The 22,945-nt window shown below is 48.0% G+C and overlaps 1 protein-coding gene across 3 annotated transcripts in view; it reads right to left on the bottom strand.

Moving 5' to 3' along the window:
• The window catches only part of LDLRAD4 (low density lipoprotein receptor class A domain containing 4), a 335,092-nt gene that overhangs the window by 193,761 nt on the left and 118,386 nt on the right, over positions 1-22,945 (bottom strand). For all 3 annotated transcript variants that reach the window (XM_014540290.1, XM_005866917.2, XM_014540291.1), the window contains exon 3: positions 13,245-13,708. In XM_014540290.1, coding sequence (XP_014395776.1) covers positions 13,245-13,284 — 40 coding nt within the window. In that variant the 5' untranslated portion in view covers positions 13,285-13,708. The remainder of the gene's footprint in view (positions 1-13,244; positions 13,709-22,945) is intronic.

The raw sequence follows: 22,945 nt of genomic DNA, 5'->3' as shown, positions 1-22,945 counted from the left end.
GATAAACAGGCACACAAAAAAAGCCGTTGAGCCTTGCCCAGGACCACCAAGGGGGGGAGGAGAAGGGGACTAAAAAAACACGCCCCTGAGCTGAGCATAATCTACAACCAAGCACAGACTTCCTTCTGCCTGGTCCCCCTGCCTCCCCTCTTTCAGGGACACTGCGGCTTGAAACCTTCAAAGGCTCTTTATTCACCCCCACATCAACGCCAACCCTCGCTCTGACTGTCCACCACCCCCACAAACTCCTGGCCACAGAGTCACTTGGGCCTGCACGGCTTCTGCCTTAATCTCCCTCCTCTTCTGCCTGGAACCTCCCTGGGTGCCGGCTCAGCTCAGTCTTCCTAAGCCGCCCAGGAGCCTGCCTCCTAGGGACCCCCAGTGCCTCATCAGTGCACTGCATAGCACTCAGACCTCTCTGCTTCGTGCTGTAGCTGTTCTGTCCACACGGGGTAGTTACCTCTTCTAATAAAACAGGACACTGAGGTTAGGAGAGACGTCCCATTAATCTTCATTGCTCCTCCATCCTTGGCCAAAAGTAAGCAGTTAACAACAGAGGGACAACAAATACACAATCACAACTAAAGGGCTTCAGTGAAGCCCGGAAGATAAGGTATTCGCCTGTGGTGTCACTGGGGATCAAGATCTTTACAGATTAAAAAAACAAAAAAGAAAACAAAGTCTGATGAGTTTCTTTTTTGTTTGTTTTTCAAAAGTGAAAATTTATTCTTTCCCTTTCTTAGCCTTTTTCCCCCAATTACAGTTGATATTCAATATTATGTTATACTAGAGTCCCGGTACAGGACATTTGTGCCCTGGGGGAAGGAGGTCCCTCAGCCTCGCCTGTGCCCTCTAGCAGTTCAGGACCCCTCGGGGGATGTCTGCCTGCTGACTTAGGCCTGCTCCTTAGCGCTGCCTCAGAGGCGGGAGAGGCTCCCGCCACCACTGCTGCACTTGCCAGCCGTGAACCGGGCTTCTGGCTGAGCGGCGCTCCCCCTGTGGAAGTGCACTGACCACCAGGGGGAAACTCCTGTGTTGAGTGTCTGCCCCCTGGTGGTCAGTGCACATCATAGTGACCAGTAGTTCCACCGTTCGATCGATTTGTATATTAGCCTTTTATTATATAGAATTGGTCTCAGGAGTACAGCACAGTGGTCAGACATTTATGTAATTTACAAAGTGATCCCTCCAATAATTCTAGTACCCACCTGGCACCAAAAATAGTTATTACAGTATTACTGACTATATTCCCAATGCTGTACTTTCTATCCCTGTGACTATTACTACCAATTTGTACCTCTTAATCCCTTCACCTTTTCTACCCAGCCCCCAGCCCCACTCCCCTCTGATAACCATCAGTTTGTTCTCTGTATCTATGAGTCTGTTTCTGTTTTGTTTATTCATTTACTTTGTCCTTTAGATTCCAATACAGTGGGGCCTTGACTTACGAGTTTAATTCATTCCGTGATGGAGCTCGTAACTCAAATTACTCGTATGTCAAATCAACAGTGAACGAGTGAGACACGTGATGCTGGGCTGATGTTGTGGCGTTCACTGTGATGACGTTTGCTGCTCCAACTAGCGGTGGGGTATCTGAAGCTGGCTCGTAACCTGAATTTTAGCTCGAAACTCAAAGCAAAAAATCGGCTGAGAGACAGCTCGTATCTCGAAAAACTCGTTAGTCGGGACACTCGTAAGTCAAGTAATTTGAGTTAACGAGCTCCTTAACGAGCTCTTTAACGAACTCAGTCTCGGAACGAATTAAACTCGTAAGTCAAGGCCCCACTGTATAAGTGAAGTCATATGGTATTTGTCCTTCTCCATCTGACTTTTTTCACTCAGCATCATACCCTCTAGGTCAGCCGTGGGCAAACTACGGCCTGAGGGCCGGATCCGGCCCGTTTGAAATGAATAAAACTAAAAAAAAAAAAAAAAGACCATACCCTTTTATGTAATGATGTTTACTTTGAATTTATATTAGTTCACACAAACACTCCATCCATGCTTTTGTTCCGGCTCTCCGGTCCAGTTTAAGAACCCATTGTGGCCCTTGAGTCAAAAAGTTTGCCCACCCCTGCTCTAGGTCCATCCATCAGCACCATATCCGCAAATGGGAATATTTCATTCTTTTTATGGCTAAGAAATATTCCATTGCATATATAAACGTTTTATCCAATCATTTATCTTCTCTATCCAATCATTTATCGATGGGCCAAGTCTAAATGAGTTTCTACCACTCATCAATAAAAATTTCTGAAGCTCCCACCGCAGCTCTCTCTTCCCTGTACTCATGACCAGGCACCCAATTCAGTAGTTCAGTCAACAGTAGAAACACCATATTTATATGGTGGGTAATTTTGTTTATAATCCTTAAATGTAAAAAATAATGAACTTTAACTGCAGTCAACATTCACTTGTATGTGCATGATGAGTTGGTGCAAGGCCGTTTGCTGAGACCTCATTAACCCTCACGACAAACCCTGAGGGAGGCGGTGCCTACCTGAGAGGCGGACCCAGCTCGTTGGTGGAGCCAGGGCTGACCCAATCCTGCGGTTGGCACCCCTCCCAGCATGCCCTATCGCCGCAGAGTTTACCTTCTAATGACTCACGTTTCACTGACTAGCAAGCCTCTATCGCTGAGAAAGCCATCCTCACACGCGGTGCTGACCAGACAGCGCAGAGTGCGGAGCATCCACGGAGGGCTGCCTGTCACTCCTCGGAGCCAGAGAGGAGTCGCTCCTTCAGTCGGGAATCGGCCATGGGTGCAGCGATCACATACATGTTGACCGTCCAAACGGGTACATTTTGAGCAGTGAGAAGGGCTCTCAGTTATTAGGTTTGCTAGCTCTTGTGTAACGTTTTGAAATTTACACAGCACTTTCCATGTGCTTTTGAAAAAGAGGGCTCCGTATCCCCACCTTGGAAAGTGGGCGTTCGTTCATACATTTCTCATCTTACAGATGAGGCTGGTTTCAGAGAAATAAAACATTTGTGAAGGTGCTCGCGGGTCCACCGCTCCAGTGTGTCCTCGCCACTTGGGTCATGTTCCAAGAGAACAGCTTCTTGAGGGAACAGACAACAGTGTGGGCAAGCGGAGGGGGGGGGGGGGGGGGATGCGCAATCCCAAGGCAGAGAGAGCAGGACAGCCCTGGGGGACCACAAGGGAGAGAACGAATGGCGACAAGGATGAATTTTTCCAGTGTTGGTTTTTCCTCGGGTTAGTCAAGTATCTTACACCAACACATTAATATTTAACATTAGAAAATAGTTGTGACCAAATAGCTGCTCCCCCACCACAAAAACAACAGGTAAAGTTCAAAGCTGGATAAAGAAACAGCGGACTGTGCATTAGGTCCTGTTCTATGACTTCCCACATCACAAACCCAGAGAAGGGCAGGGACAGAATTACCCGTCAAACCCACCCATACTCTCCTGCCCCCTTACAGCCTTCAGGTCCCAGCACCTCAACCCTCAAAACAGTGTCGGCAGCATGCACACGCAGCTACACGGCGAGGTTTCCCTTGCAATGTGTATCCCTGTGAATGTGCCACACACACATGAACTAAAAACTGAAGGCGGCGACAGCGAGCGGAGGCCTGGGCCCGGCTGGAGAACTCTCGCCGGGACAAGCTGTCTCTGAGTCCTGCCTCCCCGTCAGGGACTCCAGGACACTCACGACGCAGCTCCCAGGTCTTTCTAGCAGCCGTGCCATGAAGGGAAACCGGTGGCCCTGTCCAGCGCTGTCACTTAGGCCCGCTCTTTAGCTATCACAGGCGTATGGAGTTGTGATCATGACTCCAATTTCACAGGCAAAACAAAACAAAACAAAACCTGAGGTCTAGACTAAGTAACTTCCCCAGGTTGCAGCACTTAGATCAACCCATGCCTTATGAGCCCGAGTCCACCCTCTTCTATCCCTGCTGCGTCCCCGGCACAGACAAGTGGCCCCGTGCAGGGCGGGGAGAGCGTGGTCTGCATTCTCTAGAGCGGAACTGGAACCTCCTGCTCCAGGTCCAGGAGGACCTGCTAGTGCTCAGCTGCCACCCAATGTCCAAGCCCTGAATGGAGCACCACGAGGCAGGAGCAAACAGGTGAACAGTGGCTTTCTGTAGAATAGTGGTTCTCAACCTTCTGGCCCTTTAAATACAGTTCCTCATGTTGTGACCCAACCATAAAATTATTTTCGTTGCTACTTCATAACTGTAATGTTGCTACTGTTATGAATCATAATGTAAATATCTGATATGCAGGATGGTCTTAGGTGACCCCTGTGAAAGGGTCGTTCGACCGCCAAAGGGGTCACGACCCACAGGTTGAGAACCGCTGGTCTAGACTATCAGCCAACATAGCCAAGTAACTGAAATATTTCTGTTGTTCACGGTATGTTTTTTAAAGGGGAAAATAAAAAGACTTTGTGAGAAACAAGGTCTGCACTGAAAACATGCCCGCTAGACCGTTCAACGACGCATGCTGCCCCAGGCTGCACACAGCGCAGCCCAAGGAGAAACGGGTGCTCCCGTGCCTCCGCACTCCGATCCCAAACTCCCGACAGACCGCCACAGTGACGAGACACACTCCCGCGTGGTCTAACGGAGCCCAGAATTAGAGAAGGTGAACAGGGCTGCAAGTCCGTATACTGGAAACCATTGTTTGCACGCAGGCTAAGAATGTATCCTTTTTATGTCAAGAAAATGTCCTTACAAGCTAAGACCTCTTAAATCTACAACTGGAATATGCATTTCTCCATGAAGTAAACCGCCTCTCTGAGAGCAGCATGTGGATCATAGGTCTCTGTGGCCACTGGTAAGCTGGAAGGGAAATGCTTCCTGACAAAGGCTGGTGAGTCCACTCATTTGTGCTGACTCCGGAGGCTGCAGGTTCTAATCCCAGCTACTCACCTTACCAGGGGTGTGACCTTGCCTTAACTCTGTGCCTCAGTTTCCTCATCTGTCAAAGCGGCTTTATAATAGCACCTACTTTATAGAATTGCTTTGAGGCTTAAGTGAGATTATAAGTGCTTCTATATAGAAAGTTGCTTAGAACAGCAGGCGCCAACCAGTGGTCTGCGGACCACTGGTGGTCCATGAGGTCCGAAAGGTTGGCGACTGCTGGCTTAGAACATTGCTTGGCACACAGTGATACTCAATAACTGTCATGTACTCTCTCCATACCCTCACCCTGAGAAGGTAGGAATACGGCACCATATGCCTTATTCTCGGTATACTTAGTCAAGACTAGACAACAGCGGGAAGTAATCCATGAAGATCAGCTGGATGTTTAATAAAGAAACAGGAGCTGACAGCTTCAGTGGCAAAGACAACTCACAGTAGGAGTGGTGGGCAGGGTGTGCAGGGCCAGTGCCGTTCACGCACTTCTGCCTTGGAAATGGCACTCCCTGGCACAAGCATCCGCATAAGGACAGGCTCTCAGAGGGCTGTGTCCACGAAGGGATCTAGGGTGGGGAGATGCAGGCAACACCTGGAGCCAGGTACGCAGAGCGGCTAGAAGTCAAAGCGCAAGCAAGGAAATGGAGACTGAGTCCCAGGAGACTCAGACACCAGAAGTCTGCACGAGGCAGAAGTGAGGAAAGAGGAAACTCAAATAATGTTACACAAGGAGATGCATGAAAATCATATGTGATCTAGGAATCATGATGACAAACTTCTGAAAGGGCAAGGAAATAATTCTCAAAGCAGAATGACCTAACAACTGGGGAGGTTGCTAAAAGGTAGACATGGAAAAGCCTGCATTTACCAAGTCCGAGCACAGACACCACTCTGACAAATGCTTAATATGCAAGTTCAGTTTGGAGTTTCAATTTCCTGTCTCTCTCTCTCTCTCTCTCTCTCTCTCTCTCTCTCTCTCCCCCCCTCCCCCCCCCTACCATATGTCCCTCTCGCCCTGCACTGGCTTCTGAAGGAAGTAGCCTGTTTTTCTTTGCTCTCCCACGTGCTTGAAGGAAGCTGAGGCAGCACAGAGGGAGGCAGCGGGATGCAGCTCCATCACAGACAGACCTGGGTCTCAACTCTGGCGCTGTGGCCTCGATCAGGCTCTCTCGGGGCCTGTGCTGTCCCCTGCCCGAGACACCTGGGAGAAGCTGCACACCTTCCAGCACTGTCGCAAGAACTGAATGAGACCACATATGAGCAAACTCCTGGCACAGAAAACAATTCATCTTTATTCCTTGTGTCAGCTCTGTGAACTATCAGATCTGAAATCAATGTGAGCATAATTCCAAAAGGGCAAGGAAAACACCCTTAATTTTCTGAAATTTTACCACAAAAGAAAAAAAATAAGTTTAGAGGATAAGACCAGCCTGGTTTCTCATCTTACTTCTGATACGAAGGAACCCTGAGCCTGGCCCTGCCTACAGGTGTGTGGAACACGCACTGTCATCCTGCTTCTGGAACCAAAAGGAATCTGCCTTACACTGCCCTGGAAATATCCTAAAACACCACCGCCAGCTGCAGGGAACAGTGTCCACGTCACCACACTCGCTGTTGTTGGTGAAGCGTTTGTAACGGAGCCACACAGCACTCACTGGAGGTTACGCGTGTTCACTTTGGCATCCCTTTTCTCGGGTTCCTATTTGCACAGTGTCCTGAAATAAGTAGATGCAGCCCTGGGACCCCACCTTGGGCTCCCCGAGGCAAACACCCATGACCTGATGGCGGCACCGTGGCACTGCCCTCGAGGCCCCTGGAGAAGAAGCCATCACCCAGGGCCATCTCTGAGGACAGGCAGGTGGATGATGGGACGTGGAGGCAGAGACCATGTCGATGGAATATAAATGGAGGGAGCCGTCCGTGAGCAGACAGGCAGGGGGGCTGTGCAGAAGTCCTCAGCCTCCATGGACCACGCTCCCCGCCCCACGGCCGCTCGTGGTCACCTGCTCTGCGTCAGTTAATAGTGGAGCTCATGACGGCATCTAGACCAGGGGTGGGCAAACTTTTTGACTCGAGGGACACAATGGGTTCTTAAACTGGACCGGAGGGCCGGAACAAAAGCATGGATGGAGTGTTTGTGTGAACTAACATAAATTCAAAGTAAACATCATTACATAAAAGGGTACGGTCTTTTTTTTTTTTAGTTTTATTCATTTCAAATGGGCCGGATCCAGCCCGTGGGCCGTAGTTTGCCCACGGCTGATCTAGACTGTGAGTACCAGGGAGAGGCATCTGCTTTCAGTCCAGGATGAGGAGTCCAGACTCTTTAGGAAGCAAGAAGAAACCACAGAAAGTGTGGGGGCAAGAGAAGGTATTTCCAGCAGACCTAGCGAGGGGAGAGGGTGAAGGCAGGAAGGCAGTGCCTCGTTGCATTCTTTCCAGCTGTAGCGCTTTACATCTGTCTAGCAGGGGCACGTAAACCCGCTCAGGAAATGCAGCCCTGTTAGGAGACTACGCTCCAGCTCCAGTGCGGGCAGGACAGGGACACCCGCACTGCGGACTGGAGGAGGCAGCACCTCAGACCGGCAGCACGTGCTATCCCTCCGTGGTGTTCTTTCTAAAAAGCCTTCAGGGTCTTGTCACTTGGGAAATGCTGCCAACTATCTGCCTATCTGCCAACTATTTAGCTGCAGTCTCATACTAAACTCTGTAAAGTTCTGTAGTAAAGAACCCGATTTAAATGTCTTCTTCCCGAATTTGGCCATAAATCCCCCCGATCCCTTTTATTGAGAAACAGCGTTCACTATCTCCTCCTGGCAACTCTGCAGAGTGTGGGCTGAGGTCATCTACGGATCAGCACATGGGCGCGACCTTGAAAGGATGAGTAATAAGCCGAAGGTCTGGGTGGTGGGAACGGGGTGACCCAGGATCCTCTGGGGCCTTTCAGAGCCCTGGGAACAGTGCGGCTCCAGTCACGCCTCCAGTTAAGGCCACATCCCCCCCGGGAAGGGTCCCAGCGCTCCTGCCAGTGTGAACGAATTCTAGGGGAGAAAAACAGGCATCCCAACAATCCAATTTAAGCAGTGCTTTCTTTTTGTTCATTAATAGCTAAGTAAACCTGGTCACCATCATCTATAAAATAGCTCTCTTTCAGATACCTAAAAACTATTAAATCAACTCCTACCCTTCTCCTTTATGAGTGAAGGGTAGGAGTTAACTTATTAAACAACTAGGTCTGATTATTCTTTTATCAAGAAAGACTTGCAAATCCTATAGGAATTTAATTCACTTACCTAGTTATCCAAGTTTAAATGTTTTTTCAAACATCGAATGAAATGATTCAGAGAACCTAAGACAATACTGCAAACCCTTTACAGTGACATTGGGGGTGGGGAGGAGGCAGGATCTCAAACCAGCATCTTCTTTAGGATGTGCATAGTGGTAACTCAGGCAGGCGCACTCCACACCACCAAGAGCACAGTAAACCTCCGACGAAATCTCCATCACCATTAGGACGCCTCAGCGGAGGCCTGACTGACATATCCTGGAAGGGTGCCCATTTCTATTTGCCCAGAGGCTCTGGGGGGTTGTTTCTACAAGAGTCTTATCGTGCTGGAGTCTGACTTTGGAGTCATCATTGCCTCAGTGAACTATAGCCACACAGAAAGACTGCCTGGACCAGTGGTCGGCAAACTGCGGCTCGCAAGCCACATGCGGCTCTTTGGCCCCTTGAGTGTGGCTCTTCCTAAGCCTTAGGAGGACCCTAATTAAGTTAATAACAATGTACCTACCTATATAGTTTAAGTTTAAAAATTTTGGCTCTCAAAAGAAATTTCAATCATTGTACTGTTGATATTTGGCTCTGTTGACTAATGAGTTTGCCAACCACTGGGCCCTGGACGAACAAAAACACTAAACTGAGGATGCTTGAGTTTCCCTTCGCCCCGATGAAATACTAGCATTGTCATCCTAACGGTGGGTCCCAGGTAGCCTAGAGCAGCGTGCTGCAAAAGCTCCACAAGCATGAATTAGTCTCACGACACCCCTCAGGGCAGCAGGGCGTCACAGCGGAATGGCAGGGACGGGCCCCAGCAACGGCAAACAGGCAACTGGAAGAAACTGAGCCCAGCGCAGTCTCAGAAGCTAGGACCAACCAATCCCTTTGGAAATTCAACCAAAAATCTTAATAAAGTTCACTTCTTTGGACTTAATAATTCTGTGTCTAGTAGTTTATCCTAAGGAAATAACCCAATATTCAGAAGAGTTTTTTTGCACAGTGTTCATCAAAGAATTATTTATAAGGGAAACGCTGTCAAAAACTCCAATATCCAACAATAAAAGCACAACTTTAAAATTCAAGTACACATGCATAAAAGAATATCATAAAGCAATTTTAAATCATATTTAAAAGAAAATGCTCATAATGTAATTTTAAAAAGGGAATGATCAGGTTATAAAATTGAATATATATTATGAACACAGTCCTGTGAGAAAAATTTTGCACAGGAAAAAATACTGAAAGGACGCAAGACAAAATGTTAATGAAAATGGCAATATTCTGCATGGGTAATTATTTTTCTTTTTTAGACTTTGATGTGCTTTCCAAATTTTCTTACAATAATCAGGTATTACTTATAAAGGGGGAAATTAATTTTTTGTTATAAAATAGTATCTAAATGGTTAAGATCATTTCTAAATTACATGCACTGAGAAAATTTAAAACAGCGTATAAATTTCTTTATGCAACATTTAGCCTAAGAAAATCAAAATTGGGAAGTTGAATTTGAAATATGTATCCATGTGAGTATATCTACATTCACACAGGAAACAAGACTTAAGAGGAGACTTCGAACCACACGGGTGGGCCAGCGGTGTCATGGGGAGTGGGGCCTTGCAAGCTCCCACCACCCGCCACGGGAATGCCATGCACTGCAAAGAGGCAACGGGCTTGCCAGGCAAACACAGCTTCACACAGGTCTCCCAGCCTTCCCTCCCAGCCAGGCTGCAGCCCCCAAGTCCTTATTAAAGAGGAATCTTGAACACCTTCCACAAACAAAATACAAACTGACATATTTTTCAAGGGGAGGTATGGTTAACTGTACAGTAACTTTTGTTTTGTCCTAAAACAAAAGCCAAGGAAAAATGCCCTAACCCCTTCACCATTTAAGTTATCTAAAGCAAGGCTCCTTTCCATGAGCCTAAAGAAACAGCAAACTCAGTCTATCTTCAATTCCAAAAACTAAGACGTTAGCATCTTTAGTTGCCCTGGGATAAGAAAAGACTATACTCCACAAACATACGAAAAGCAAACCAACTAAGAGGGTGGGCACCAGCCTCCCACTGACCTCCATCTAAGACCACAGCTTTAGCTAGCTGCTTGGGCAGGGACAGAGGGGCAGCTCTTGCATCCTACACTGTAAGTAACTTTTACCGACCGTGTGGGCAAAGAAAGATGAGAAGAGCAGGCAAAGAATAAAAATGATAGGCTCAGTCCACCGGGACCCACCTCCAGAGAAGGCCGGGTACTTACAACTCCCTTATTTTACCACTGGTTATTTCCCAGAGATATTGGGAAGCTAAAACCATTGTCCCACAGGTGCTGTCGGTACTAACATTCAACACAGCTTCTTTAAGAATGGGTAGATCCGTCAACACAATCCTCCCTCTTACAGGAACGGGATACGTCGGTTCCTTTTCTCAAGAACTGACTCTCCCAACCCATCCCTCACCTCTAAACACCACTCTCTGTGCAGTGCTGGCTCCCAGTGCTTCCCAGACTTCCCTGTGTGCTGAGCACCTGGGATCTTGTTAGGATGCAGGTCCTGAATTAGCAGGGCTGGGTGATGCAGAGACCAAGTCAACCCCAATCTCTGCGAGGTGAGACCAGGCAGTGCGGCAAGGCTCCCCGGGTGACCCCTATGGGCAACGGAGGTCACACACATGCTAGAAGATTTGCAAGGGCCACCAGCTCTATCTGACTCCTGGGTACTCGGAGTGTGGCCCCCGCACCGGCAGCACCAACACACTAACACTGGCATCAGAGCTGTTGGAAAGACTGACAGAGGTACACAGGAAGAGCATGCAGTAAGTTCTCTAAAACATTAGCCGTGGTTATTATTTCGCTACTAGTCGTGGTATGATCACTGTTCAGGTAGGCTGATGTACCTGAGGAGGCCAAATTCATACGGAAACAAGAATTCTCGGTAAAACTATGAGTTAAAAGGAAGATAAGAAAATGTGAGCAGGGGAGTAGCCTCAAGAGGGTGGTTGAACTAACCTTGCAGTGAGGGTGCTTCCTCTATATATGAGTGTGTAGGGAGGTGACCACAGCCAAGGCAGTACAGTCATAATGACAGCTGCCATTCATGTGGGCCTTAAATAATGTGCCAGGTACTATCCTAACCACTGAGAATTCTCCAGGCAGAACCGAGGGGTTTCCCTTACTCAGAGCCTACGGTCCGCAGGCCCCAGACTCAGGCGCAAGTGGGATCCTGATGGGGTGGAGGATTCCTTTCCCTCTGGGCAAAGGAACTGCAGAGCCCCCCAAAGAGTGGTGAGGACGGGACACGATGTCTAAGTATGAGCCACGACAGAAAGGTGCCAGGCTCCAGGCTCAGAAGGGTGAAGAGACTGGACCCAGAAGCCCACCTCTGGGCTAGCCTACATTTCGAACCATGTGCCATTCGTCCTCGGGTTCTCTTTGTCCCATCCTCTCCTCCTTCTCTTTTTTTGCTCCCTCTTCCTCCCAGAACTGCTTCTAGGAGCTTGTTTCCTGCATCACCTAGATGCCTCTCTTCCCAGCGATCTCCTGGAAAATGGGGAGGAGAGTCTGAAGGGTGGTGTTTTTCACAGAGGTGTTTCGTGCCGAGGCCCTGCATATCACCTCTGCCCAGAGGAGGGGCTGACATTCCACGAAGGAGCAGCTCATGTGACTGAGATAACTGAGGTGTAGCCATGAAGGGGAGGCTGAGGGCATGGTTTTGAGCCTGCCAGGCTGGACGTCTGAAGATAGTTCCAGAGAGCTCAACTTTGTGTGCTCTTTGGAATCTACATTTCAATAGCTGTTTCACTCCTGTTTCACTGAGCCATGACCAGTCTAGGCCGTGACTTCCCTAGCCTCCAGGATCAAGGTCCCCATCTTACAGAGGCAGATGCTGAGAGATCTAGGAGTTTGCTCAAAGGTCTGAGCACAAGGACCACCAAGGACTGAACCAGGCAACCTGGCCCCATACTGGGGACTCCATATCAGGAAACAGCGGAAGCCTGCAAAGGATCAAGATCTGTGTTCTGCATCTCACATACGTTGTCTCCTTTTTCCTCTCAGCAGCATCGTGAGAGCTGCACATGACCAGCTTGATTTACAGAGGGAACCGGAAAGGAGCTTGTGACTGTCCAGGTGCAGAGCACTGGTCAGTGGAGGAGGAAGAGTCCACTCCAAGCCTGTGTGGCTCCCAAACCTACGCCACACCTCGCTCCAGGCACCCCAACAACCTGGCCTGCCCTCTCCACAGCGACAAACTTTTAGGACTCACAGGACCAGAGAATATGGTCACCTCCTGTGATTATCCTATCATCTTTTTTAAAAAACACCTCTTTTATGGAAAAATGTTTCCCCTGAATTCCATGAGGTTCTTCAACGTCACAGCCCCCATTTTAAAAATGAGGAGCCAGACACCCAGAATAATTAGTGACTTCCTGGGATATTAAGCAAATCAGACACAGAACCAGGACCCAATTTCAAAAGCCCCTGTGTCTTGGGCCATGGCTCTGGGGCTCCAACCAGACTAAGTGGTTCCCTGCAAAGTGTTCAAACTGGCAGGGGGTAAACCGATGTCAAGCAGTGATGCCAGGCTTCTGGGTGAGCTCATCATAGGAGAAGCATCCTCGCCGCAAGGTTAGTTCAGCAGGGTTGCCACCCCACCACCATCTGCACACGAATAAATCTGAGGAAGATAACTAAGGACGGGGAGGAAGACGTTACTCGTCAGCAATAACTTCATTCACTCGAAGAGTCTTCCCAGTTCTGTAAAGAAAACCAGGTCCCTATACATTCCTCTGCAAGGGACAGATGTCCTTTAGAGAAATGTGACTTGCAAGGTATTGTGTGTGCTCTATTACTCAACAAGAGCAGACTCGTAAAATGTCAAATGCTTTTTCTAAATTCCTATTTAGAGAGAAGGAAAACATGCTATTATTTTGTCAAAATCAGCCACCTTGGCAGCCTGAGCCCCTTGACTCTATATGGTCTTTAGGTCATCAAAGCAAATGTACATTCATGTTGTACAGTTGTTTGGTATTGCATTGCCTATCAACGAAGAGTTGAAATAGCATTTTCATTTAAATGTGGAGCATTCTCACCTGTGAAAGCATTTGTGGCCTGAAAACCAGCTTCCTGCATACTGCTCCCCAGACAAGCCTGTGCTCCGACTATTGAGCTGTCCTGGCAAGAGGAAACCGCCTGGGCGAGGCCTCAGGTCACTTCCATCTTAGCTTGTCGGAGTCCATTGCTTTGCCCCGTCCAGCTTTGGGTAGCATCTGATGCTCACCTGCCCTGCTCCCAGAGAGCAGGCGGTACCTGGGACAGCACCCAGTCCAGCACGTGCACACCTGGGGCACACAGTCACGTCAGCCGTCCAGCCAGAGAGTGCAGGCCATGGTGAGCCCGGAAGGGGCGGAAGCTGCCTCTGTGAGACCTGCTCTCCCCCTCAGAGCGGGGGCCTCCTCTGCAGCTCGGCAACCAGCATCCTCCACGGCTCCGACGCTCCAGTGGAGTTCGGTGTGGTCTGATCTGCTGCTCTCTGTGCTTTGCGTCTCTCCTCTTTCTGAAATTAAAAAGAAATAGGTCACTTTACTGAGGATCTGTAGGAGCATTAAATTTGCCGGACCCACCCAGAGTCGTGCTCAGAACCACAGGGAAGGCACGGGAGAGCTCTGGGAAGAGGCAGCTGCAGACCTTGTCCTGAGTGACAGGAAAGGGCGGAGGGCAAGACAAAAACAGGGCTCACTCCAGGGCTCTAAGCCTCTCCAAGGACGGCCACAGAGGCCCCCCCAGCTTACAATGTCCTTCCTGAGGTTATCATAGTTCACAGACACCCCGAAGAACCCGTTTTCCAAGCTCATTCCCAAGGTCTTAAAAGTGGGATCTGAGGTCCATACCCACTGCTGTCTAGGAAGGACCAGGGTTGAGAAATTTTAAAAATGACTCTTAAGGGGGAAGCAAAGGCTCATATTAATTCTTTTAGGAGAGTGAGAAGGAAGGGCAAATTTAATCTACAAACTTTTCCATATATATAACATAATAATAACATTTTACAAAATACTTTCAGATAGCCCAGGGTTGTTATATTACACAAGAAGTAGCATTAATAAGAATGTCAGAAGCCCAAAGGACCAGACTTTTAAAACAGAATCCTAAATAGGAATCTCCAGTATTAGAGGGGAAAAATTTTTTTTTTCATTATCATCACCTCATCCTACTCAATTTATAACTAATTTTTAGAAAATGTAACCTTATTCCTCATTTTCACCATCAAACTAAAAGAAAAATAATTTAAGAAAACAGCACATAACAGAAATCCTCTATTAAAGCCCTTTTATTGCTGTAAATAGAAATATAAGGTAATAAAATAAAACATCACTAATACAGACTAACCATAAGGAAGACTTTATGTATTGATGAAGCACTTTAATTATATTAAGAAATTCAATTACCTTCACACACCTACAGTAACAATCTCAGATAATAAGGTATAGCCCAGTAGGAATCCTTAAGTTTAATGAATAGGTAAAAATTTTTATTTTAACTAAAAACCATTGATATAAATGTGGTGTTGAAGTTCTTGAAAATGTGGGAGAGTGTTTTTTTTCTCTGAATTTAAATATTCCATATAAAATGACCAACACATACAGTATCAGCATCCCAAAGTCCTGCACCAACTTCTAAAGTAAACTAATCACATGCACCATAGTTATCCATTTCAGGAAATGGCATTGCCAGATAAAAACAAAAGCCCACCTGGCCTGAAACTTTAATTTTCTTTGGCCCTTTTTTTTTTTTTTTTTTTGCGCTGCCGGGAGCGGTGCTAGTCGCCGGATAAAGTGAGGGCCTCACCCCAACGCGGCCTTAGCTTCCTCGGAAGAACCGAGCACCTTACCGGCAGCGGGGGAAAGGGGCTCTTTGGCCTTTTCTATGATGCTTTCGATGCACAGAAATGCTAGACTTTATCTGTCCCCTTTCTTTGAACTCAGAGAATAACTGAGAGTGGTGAGGTCTTTGTTGTTTTATTGGGAGGAGGGGTTGTTTATATTATTTCGTTTCATTGAGAAAGGTATGACAGCTCACTTTTTAGGAAATCAAGCTATCCTATGCAATATTGCAAATGGCCATGGGAAAGACTGAGGCAGATATGGGTAGCAATAGAAAAAACAACAAGCCTTTTTTCTTTTACTGTCATTATCACACTCAGCAATTCTTAACTTTACTTCTAAAATAGAGGTAGTTCATTGCTAGGGCTCAGCCATGGTCTTGGCCAGGAGTTTTAGAACATGATGTGTGAGATTCCCAACATAGGATGGAGGGACACAATCATAAGTCTCCTTATATGCAATTTTCAAGTTAAAATGAAACCATAAGGGCTATCAGTGTTTTCTTCCTAACCGCTAACAACACAGCAAGATACACTTTATAGAAACATAGCACAAGGGTCTCCAGAACCTGGAGTCATTGTTCTATTCAGTGAGGGATCCAACCAACCCGAACAGGGCAAAAACCCAGCCATGCTCGGGAACAAAGTGTCAGATGACCCAACAGTCTGGGCAACCGAGAATCAGCAGAAAAGGCAGAGAAGCTGACAAATCATGCCTCATCCGCTTGTCCTTCCATCCTCTTGCCCATCCCATCTCCCACTCTCAGGTGGCTCCTGCTCCAGAACCGCCGCTCACTTTCTCATCTCAGCTCCAACAACCCTCCTCAGAGATGCCTCCTAGGTCGTCCCCAGGCTAAATGCGGAGCCTGGTTACCAGCACTTGCCATAGTTGTGTCTGCATGCAGGGGTGGCGACTGCTTAGCGCCCATCCTCCCACTAGACCTTAAGCACCACGAGGACAAGGACAGTGACCGGATGACTCTCCGTTTCCCCTCAGCACTGAGCACAGGCACTCGGGAAACACGCGTTTACTGGATGAGGTGATGAGTGGATACAGAGAGGGGCACATACAGAAGGGCTCAGCAAATGTCTACAAAACAACCCCCCACCCCCAGCCGTGAACTGACAAGCAGCGTTTCCTGGGCTGAGAGGCTGTTCCGCAGGGCTGACTCCAGCCTCCGGACTAGCAAGTGCTTCTCCTACAGCCCATCTAGGTCAAGAGGAGACAGTGCTTATGAGCAGTGATTCCACTGCACTCACACTTCACAGAACCTCCTACCCAGGAAAGGGCCGGAGGGGTCATGGCTTTAAATTCTTTCCACCCCCAGGGAGAAAACTCTAGCCCCACAGAGGTTAAACAACAGCCACAAAAAGCAGTGTGCCGGAGAGTCACACTAATCCCTGAATGTCTTGCCCCGACAACCACTGTTCTTCCCACGCTAGTGCTGAATCTCACGCAGTTCCCTAAACCAAAGTACCTTTAAGCCTAATAATACCCAAATCAAGAAAATCAAGGCTGGGGGGAGAGAAAGCATAAAGAAGGAGGCAACTTACCCAGGACACAAGGTCACCGACTAATCCTGAGCCACAGCCACACATTCAAAGGCCCCCTCGACCCAAGCACGCTACTGCCATCCTGTCGTCACACACACACACACACACACACACACACACACACACACACACAGGCGTTCTATTTATCCTGGGAAGATGGGCAGGACTAACCAGGAAATAATTAATTCAATATTGCACTTGAAAAATGTCATTAAGCCCCTCCCATAACAGAGTAACAGTTACTAAGGAAATAGAGCACACCAAACGGAAAAACACCCCCACAGGAAGGGACAGTTTTAAAAAACATGAACACCCACAAAACCTCACCAAATAAGTTGTGGAGATATGTTTGCTTTACCTCTTGTGCATAAAACTTTTATGAAATGCAGTGCTCCTAGGAATCACTGGGGAATGAAAACTTAACTGCATTCAACAGATCCGAGGTTTCGTGGAAGTGCACACTGTGAAAACAGACACAGCAATTCCGGAAACATTCGGGTGACACGCCGGGCACAGAGGCCAACACCCAACAGAGAAGTGAAACAACCCCTTTTCAAAATCTAGTCACATTCAAAAAATGCATAGTGCATCAACAATAAACACTGCAGTTTCATTTTTTTATTTCCTCTCACTGTGGACAGACTGCTTTGCGGGCTGCATGTCGGTTACCTAGGTGACGGCTAGACGGAGCAGCCTGAAGGGCTCCAGGCATAGAGACCTGGGAGCGGAGGCCCCGTGCTTGTGTCTGACGGACCCATCCCTGCTCTACCCACCAGACAAGGCCCAGGGAGAAAGGAACACTGAGAGACAGATAGCCCTGGCCTTGACAAACTGAGGCACGGTTGTAAATTTCAAAACATAAAAATTAATGTATTAAGACTTGTACTGCACTGTTTACAAAAAAAAAAAAATCTCAACTATGGGTTTAAGTTCAAAGTGGCAATGACCAGATGTGAGAATAAGTGGAAAAAGAAACCCAAGGATCTATTTCCGACCAGAGCTAGACTGTGTCATCCTGGGAGAAAGACATCACGCTTCTCCACGAGTTTCTCTGCCTCATAAACAGGCGGTTTTAGACCTCAGCAAGTACCAGTCAGCCAAGATGTCCGAAAAGCAGTAGGACCTTAGAAACACCAGGCCTGCCTGCACGGCAGCAGTGGGGCAGAGCACAGGGCAGGGCATCCCCCCGGTTCTGGGCCACTTACGGGACTTGGGCAAGTCCTGCAGCCTGCCAGGCTCCCATTCCCTCCTGTGTAAAGTGAGAAGGGGAACCGAAGGTCCCTTTGGATCTGAGTGTGCCCCTGAGCCAGTGTCTCTGATCAAGGCAGACAGGACACATGTGCATGAAAAGGACACGGCAAACAAGCCCCGGAAATCTGCACACAAACACAAGTCTGAGAAATGGGCTGCCTGCAACGCGGGGAGGCTGAGTTGGGGTGCTACTGATTCTTCAGGATACTTTTAATTTCTGTGGTTCAGGCTATAAAACAATTGCAGCTTTTAAAATGTCACAAACAGGGAAACGTGGCAATTATATTAGGACATCCTCTAAAATGTCTCCTTGTCAAATATGACACCTGATAAATCCTGAAGGATCTACACAGTCTGAGGCTCTACTCATACCAGATTGGAGAAAGTGTCCGCGCAAAATAATAACGTATGATCACTGTCCCTAGTGAATCGTGAAGTCTCTATCTATCTCCTTATACCATCTAGGAGCAAAGGAAGCAACGAGGGACCATGGGTCCCACCCTTGGGTTTCACGGAGAAGAAGAATGGGGCTCGGGGGGGAGAGAGGACCTGCTGAAGGTGACGGTAGCGATGAAGGCAGAACTGGGACCCGATCCAGGTGTCAGTCTAGGCCAGGGGTCCTCACACTACGGCCCGCGGGCCACATGCAAATACAAATATTGTCTTTGTTCCCGTTTTGTTTTTTTACTTCAAAATAAGATATGTGCAGTGTGCATAGGAATTTGTTCATAGTTTTTTTTTTAAACTATAGTCCGGCCCTCCAACGGTCTGAGGGACAGTGAACTGGCCCCCTCTTTCAAAAGTTTGAGGACCCCTGGTCTAGGCCCAAGCTCAGAGTTCTTCCATACATGCCAGTTGGCAAAGGAAGAAGCTGAGAAAGGGGTACAGTACACATCTGGACCAACTGCCACTATTTCCACTTTCCCAAGCCCAAACTGGACCACGCCCACGACACCAACGTGCCCGAAAGAAAAGGCAAGGAAGAGCCAGCGGCTCGGCACAGAGCCACACAGCCCTCGGGAGAACGTGCGCTGCAGTGTGCCTGACCGCGTCTGAGCATTTCACGGTCACCCGAGGACGCCAGCTAAGCAGAGGGAGCCGAGTAAGAAACGGTTACCTCTCCCGGCCTGGTGGGACAGGCTGGCCACACCAGGAGTTGGGCTCTGCGGTGCTCTCCCCCATCTCAATTTTCTTAAGATAAAGGCAGCTTACAATGGGCATGACAGGCAAAGAAAAAGGTGTCATGCAGGGAGCTAACAAGTGTGAGCAGAAGGGGAAGGGGAGCTGTCATCTCATTCTTCGGTGAGAGTAGAAGAGAATATGGATTGACGAGCTATTTATATGAAATAATTATTGCGCTCCTTGCAAATGCCCTCATCACCCATCAAGGCCTGCTCTGCCAATACCTGCGCTCACAGCTCCCTATGCCAAGTTACTCCCTGCCTCTGCTAATGGCAGGCTCCCATCAGATACCTGGGCCTTGACCAGGACTCTCTCCGCTCTCTGGCTGCATCTTCTCATTCAGTATTTCAATTATTTGTGGGGTCATTACTGTAGCCAGGCATTATTTTGGGTGCTGGGAGACAGCAGTGAGCAAAACAGACCACACCCCTGTGCCCACGGTGCCCATCTCATCTCTGTCTGTGGAGCTGTTTCCTAACAAAACCTTTTCTTGTTAATCCTTGTATCCTTGGCATTGATGATGGAGACCACAATACAGCAGTTCCTCAGGAAATGCTGGTTCCACTGCACTGCATCGTAGCTGAGCTTAAGCTGGGTCACCTTGTCACTCTACTGCCTCCGTCCTGCATCAGATGCACAAGCACCAGGGGCACAGTACACAAGGAGGTGGTCGGCCACAGCACTCAGACCCTGGAGGGCACTCCGGACGGGAAGTGCCAGCTGGGCCCCTGAAGCACAGGGAGGGACGCCCCCTCCACCATCTCCGGAGATAAAACACGCTCAAATGAGAGCCTCACACGCAAACAGGCCAGAGGATAGAGAGTCCTGGTCAAGGCCCAGGCTCTGACTCAGACTACGGTGGGTTGACCTCATTCTAGGCTGCCTGTGATTTTGGCAGTTACCTAACACCCCCACCATGAGCCTCAGTTTCATCATCTGTAAAATGGAAGTAACAGGGCATCTACTTCATAGAATTAGGATGTATTTAATGAGAAAACATGTTCAAAAAAATTTTTCTCTAATAAATGTTAAAGAAATAATAGTCGCTACAATGATTACAGCTCACCTGAGCAGGTGATTGATAAATTACGTCGTCTTTGAGAATATACCCCACCCGCCCTCTCTCAGTTCTTATCTGACCATGTCCAATTATCTCGTAGTTCCTCAGTTGATTTGTCTTGTGTGTGTGTTTTTTAAGTTCTCAACAGATAAAAATCTAAGCTCAAAAGCATTCTATGTCAGTCAAATTAATAACAGAGAGAAACAGAGGAAAGGATACAAAATTTTAGAAAATGTGTGGGTGAGGTATCTGGTATGAAATGTGGTAGAAGAAAAAAAATACAAAGAAGAAACTTTAAAAGGAAAAGAAGCCTCTTGATATTCAGGGGTTTTTTTTCATGTTTTTATATTGAAATACCAAATTTGCAAAGCAACAATAGGTAGTAATAAGTAAGTTTAACAAAAGGTTCTATATCCTCTTGCCAGGGTCTCCCTCTCTTCCATCCTCTTTTATTTGGTTTGCTCTGTTTGTAAAGTGTTAACTTTTTAAACCCTTTACATACACTTCTCAAGCTTTCACAGGCACCAAGAATGACACTGCACCGAGAGGACACCCACCCGCCCCAGGGCTCCTCTACTCGACAGGGGGTGTGGGACAGAGGCACCAACACTCTAACAACTAAAAAATGATCAACAGGAAAACAGCCGATGCTCCCTACAGAAATGAATGACCTGCATCATTTCATCACTCGCATTAGCACAGGTTTCCTAAATGCCACTTGTTTGCAAAGCTCCAGACCAGCTCCTCATCTGTGCCTCTTTCATCAAACACACCGGGAATGCCTAAATCGTCATGAAGTCCTTTTGTCTTGTTTACTCAGATTCATCTTCTGAAAAAGTATATTCCTTTAGGAAAAAGAGAACTTGCCACTTTACAGTATTTTACAACTCAATCTCCAGTTTGAGGTAGATAGTGGTGACCAGAAATACTCCAATCATATTTTTCTTAGATATTTCCAAAGAAAAGTCTATGAGGTCTGGGACAGACACGAGAGGAGGGTGACATGCAGAGGGTGCCTGATGGGCATCTCACTAACACCTGTGGCCTGCAAAGCTCTGACCAGTGGCCAATAGAAACCACTGCTCAGTTTAATGTAGGCGCAACTGTGAGTCACACACACACACACACACACCACGTTGTTTAGCCATTTGTGTCCTGACGAAAAGACTCCTTATGCCCAAATACACCCATTACAACAAAACTCAGAAGCCCTGCTTGCCTCTGGAAAGAGAAGGAAGTTCCCTTTGTCTGCAGATACAGATACAGACAGACTCATCCCATATCCTCTAAGAACTTCAACTTCCACTCAACCACTGTGCTAGTTCTCTCAAGTAAGGGGACCAGAAGCAGCAGCAGTATCACACTTCATCCTAGGAAGATCACGGATTCTATGACTGCCTTAGAGAAGCCACGGGTTCTTATATGAGAGCTAAAGACATCATTTAAGACATACCAAACTGGGGAAACAGAACTCATTTAGCCCAGTTAGTTAGCATTGGTGGAACAATTTAACCCGATCACAAAAATCTAAGATGAACATTTCAGCAGATGTCTGAAAAAATGTAACGCAACATGGCACTGTCTGCAGTTGGCCCCTGGAGCCACTATCGCCAGCAGCAACCAGTCCGAGAGTGTGATAAACGAGCCCTCGGTGGTACAGTTACACACGATAATGAACGTCACCTCTGCGAGAGGCCCCAGCCATTGGAGGGGCAGTGCCTGACTCCACATATATTAGGGAAACACTGATAGAGTCTCACGTCTTCCTGGAAGGCTGGACGAGGCAGGGCCACGCAAGTGCGTCTGTCCTGAAAAGCAGACAATCAGGGGCAAGGCTGACTGGTATTGACTAATGGGCCCACACAAACCCTGTCCCTGTGTGTGCTGGAGGCCTCCAGCCAAGCAGAAAGAGTTCATTAGACCAATTTCCGCTGCCTTGGTAACAAAGGCTATGCGTGTGATCTTACGCAGAAAAGCAAACGAGTGTTATTCATGGGGGAAAAACACGACAGACAGGTACTGCGTGTCCCGCCAAGCCGCCCAGACGGTGGTGGTGCCTGCCTGTGAGACAGCGCTGGCCCCGCCGGAAGTCAGAGTGTTCATCAGAAGCAGTCTCCTGCAGCACCTGAAGCCACGTGTTTGTGAGTTCGCTGCGTTTGCTCAGCTTTAGAAACACTTACCAGTGGCTACAGAAACCATCTCATTCCAAGCAGTGTCCTCACCCCAGCCTCAGTGTCCTGGATGCTAAGTGAGTCTGCCTACATGTCCGCCATCAGGTCTGCACAGGAGGCCACCTGGGATCCCACCAAAGAAAACCACAGGGCCCTGGCAGCAAGAGGAGAGTTTAACCACCAGATTTGGACCCCGAAATCACAGTTCATGTTCCCGTCACCTGGCAAAGTTCACTGCACAGTATCTGCCAGGCCTTTCATGATCGAAGTACGCCAGACCTCATTAGCCTGACAGGCAACTTTCTCTGCATCTAAAATAGCATCTCCTTTCCGTTCTTCCTTTTCCCTCTCAAAGTCTAGTCCTTATTTACTCCTTTCCCCTCCGGAGCTGACAAGTAGGAATTGCCTTATTCTAACCAGGTTCAGCAGTAGGCCCTCAGCAAGCTTCTTCAGACAGAGGCCCTGGGAGGCCCGGAGGGAGGCACAGGTGGTGGGAGGGCAGGGAAGGCAGGAGGAGGCTTCACCACAGCGAATAACCACTCCTCCCCATCCCCCACCCGCCCACAGTCCCGTGCATCAGAGCAGGAGAGCAAGCTGTTGCTGCTTTTTACCAAAACACTCTCTCTAGGTCAGTGCTCCCCAAATATCCCCAAAGGAAGCATGCAATCATCAAAAATAGATTTTGCCCATTTTAAT

This window comes from Myotis brandtii, unplaced genomic scaffold (assembly GCF_000412655.1).
Source record: "Myotis brandtii unplaced genomic scaffold, ASM41265v1 scaffold240, whole genome shotgun sequence".
In the NCBI taxonomy this organism is placed as follows: Eukaryota; Metazoa; Chordata; class Mammalia; order Chiroptera; family Vespertilionidae; genus Myotis; species Myotis brandtii.
The sequence above is the reverse complement of the archived record's forward strand: the minus strand, read 5'-3'. Positions and strand labels throughout refer to the sequence as shown.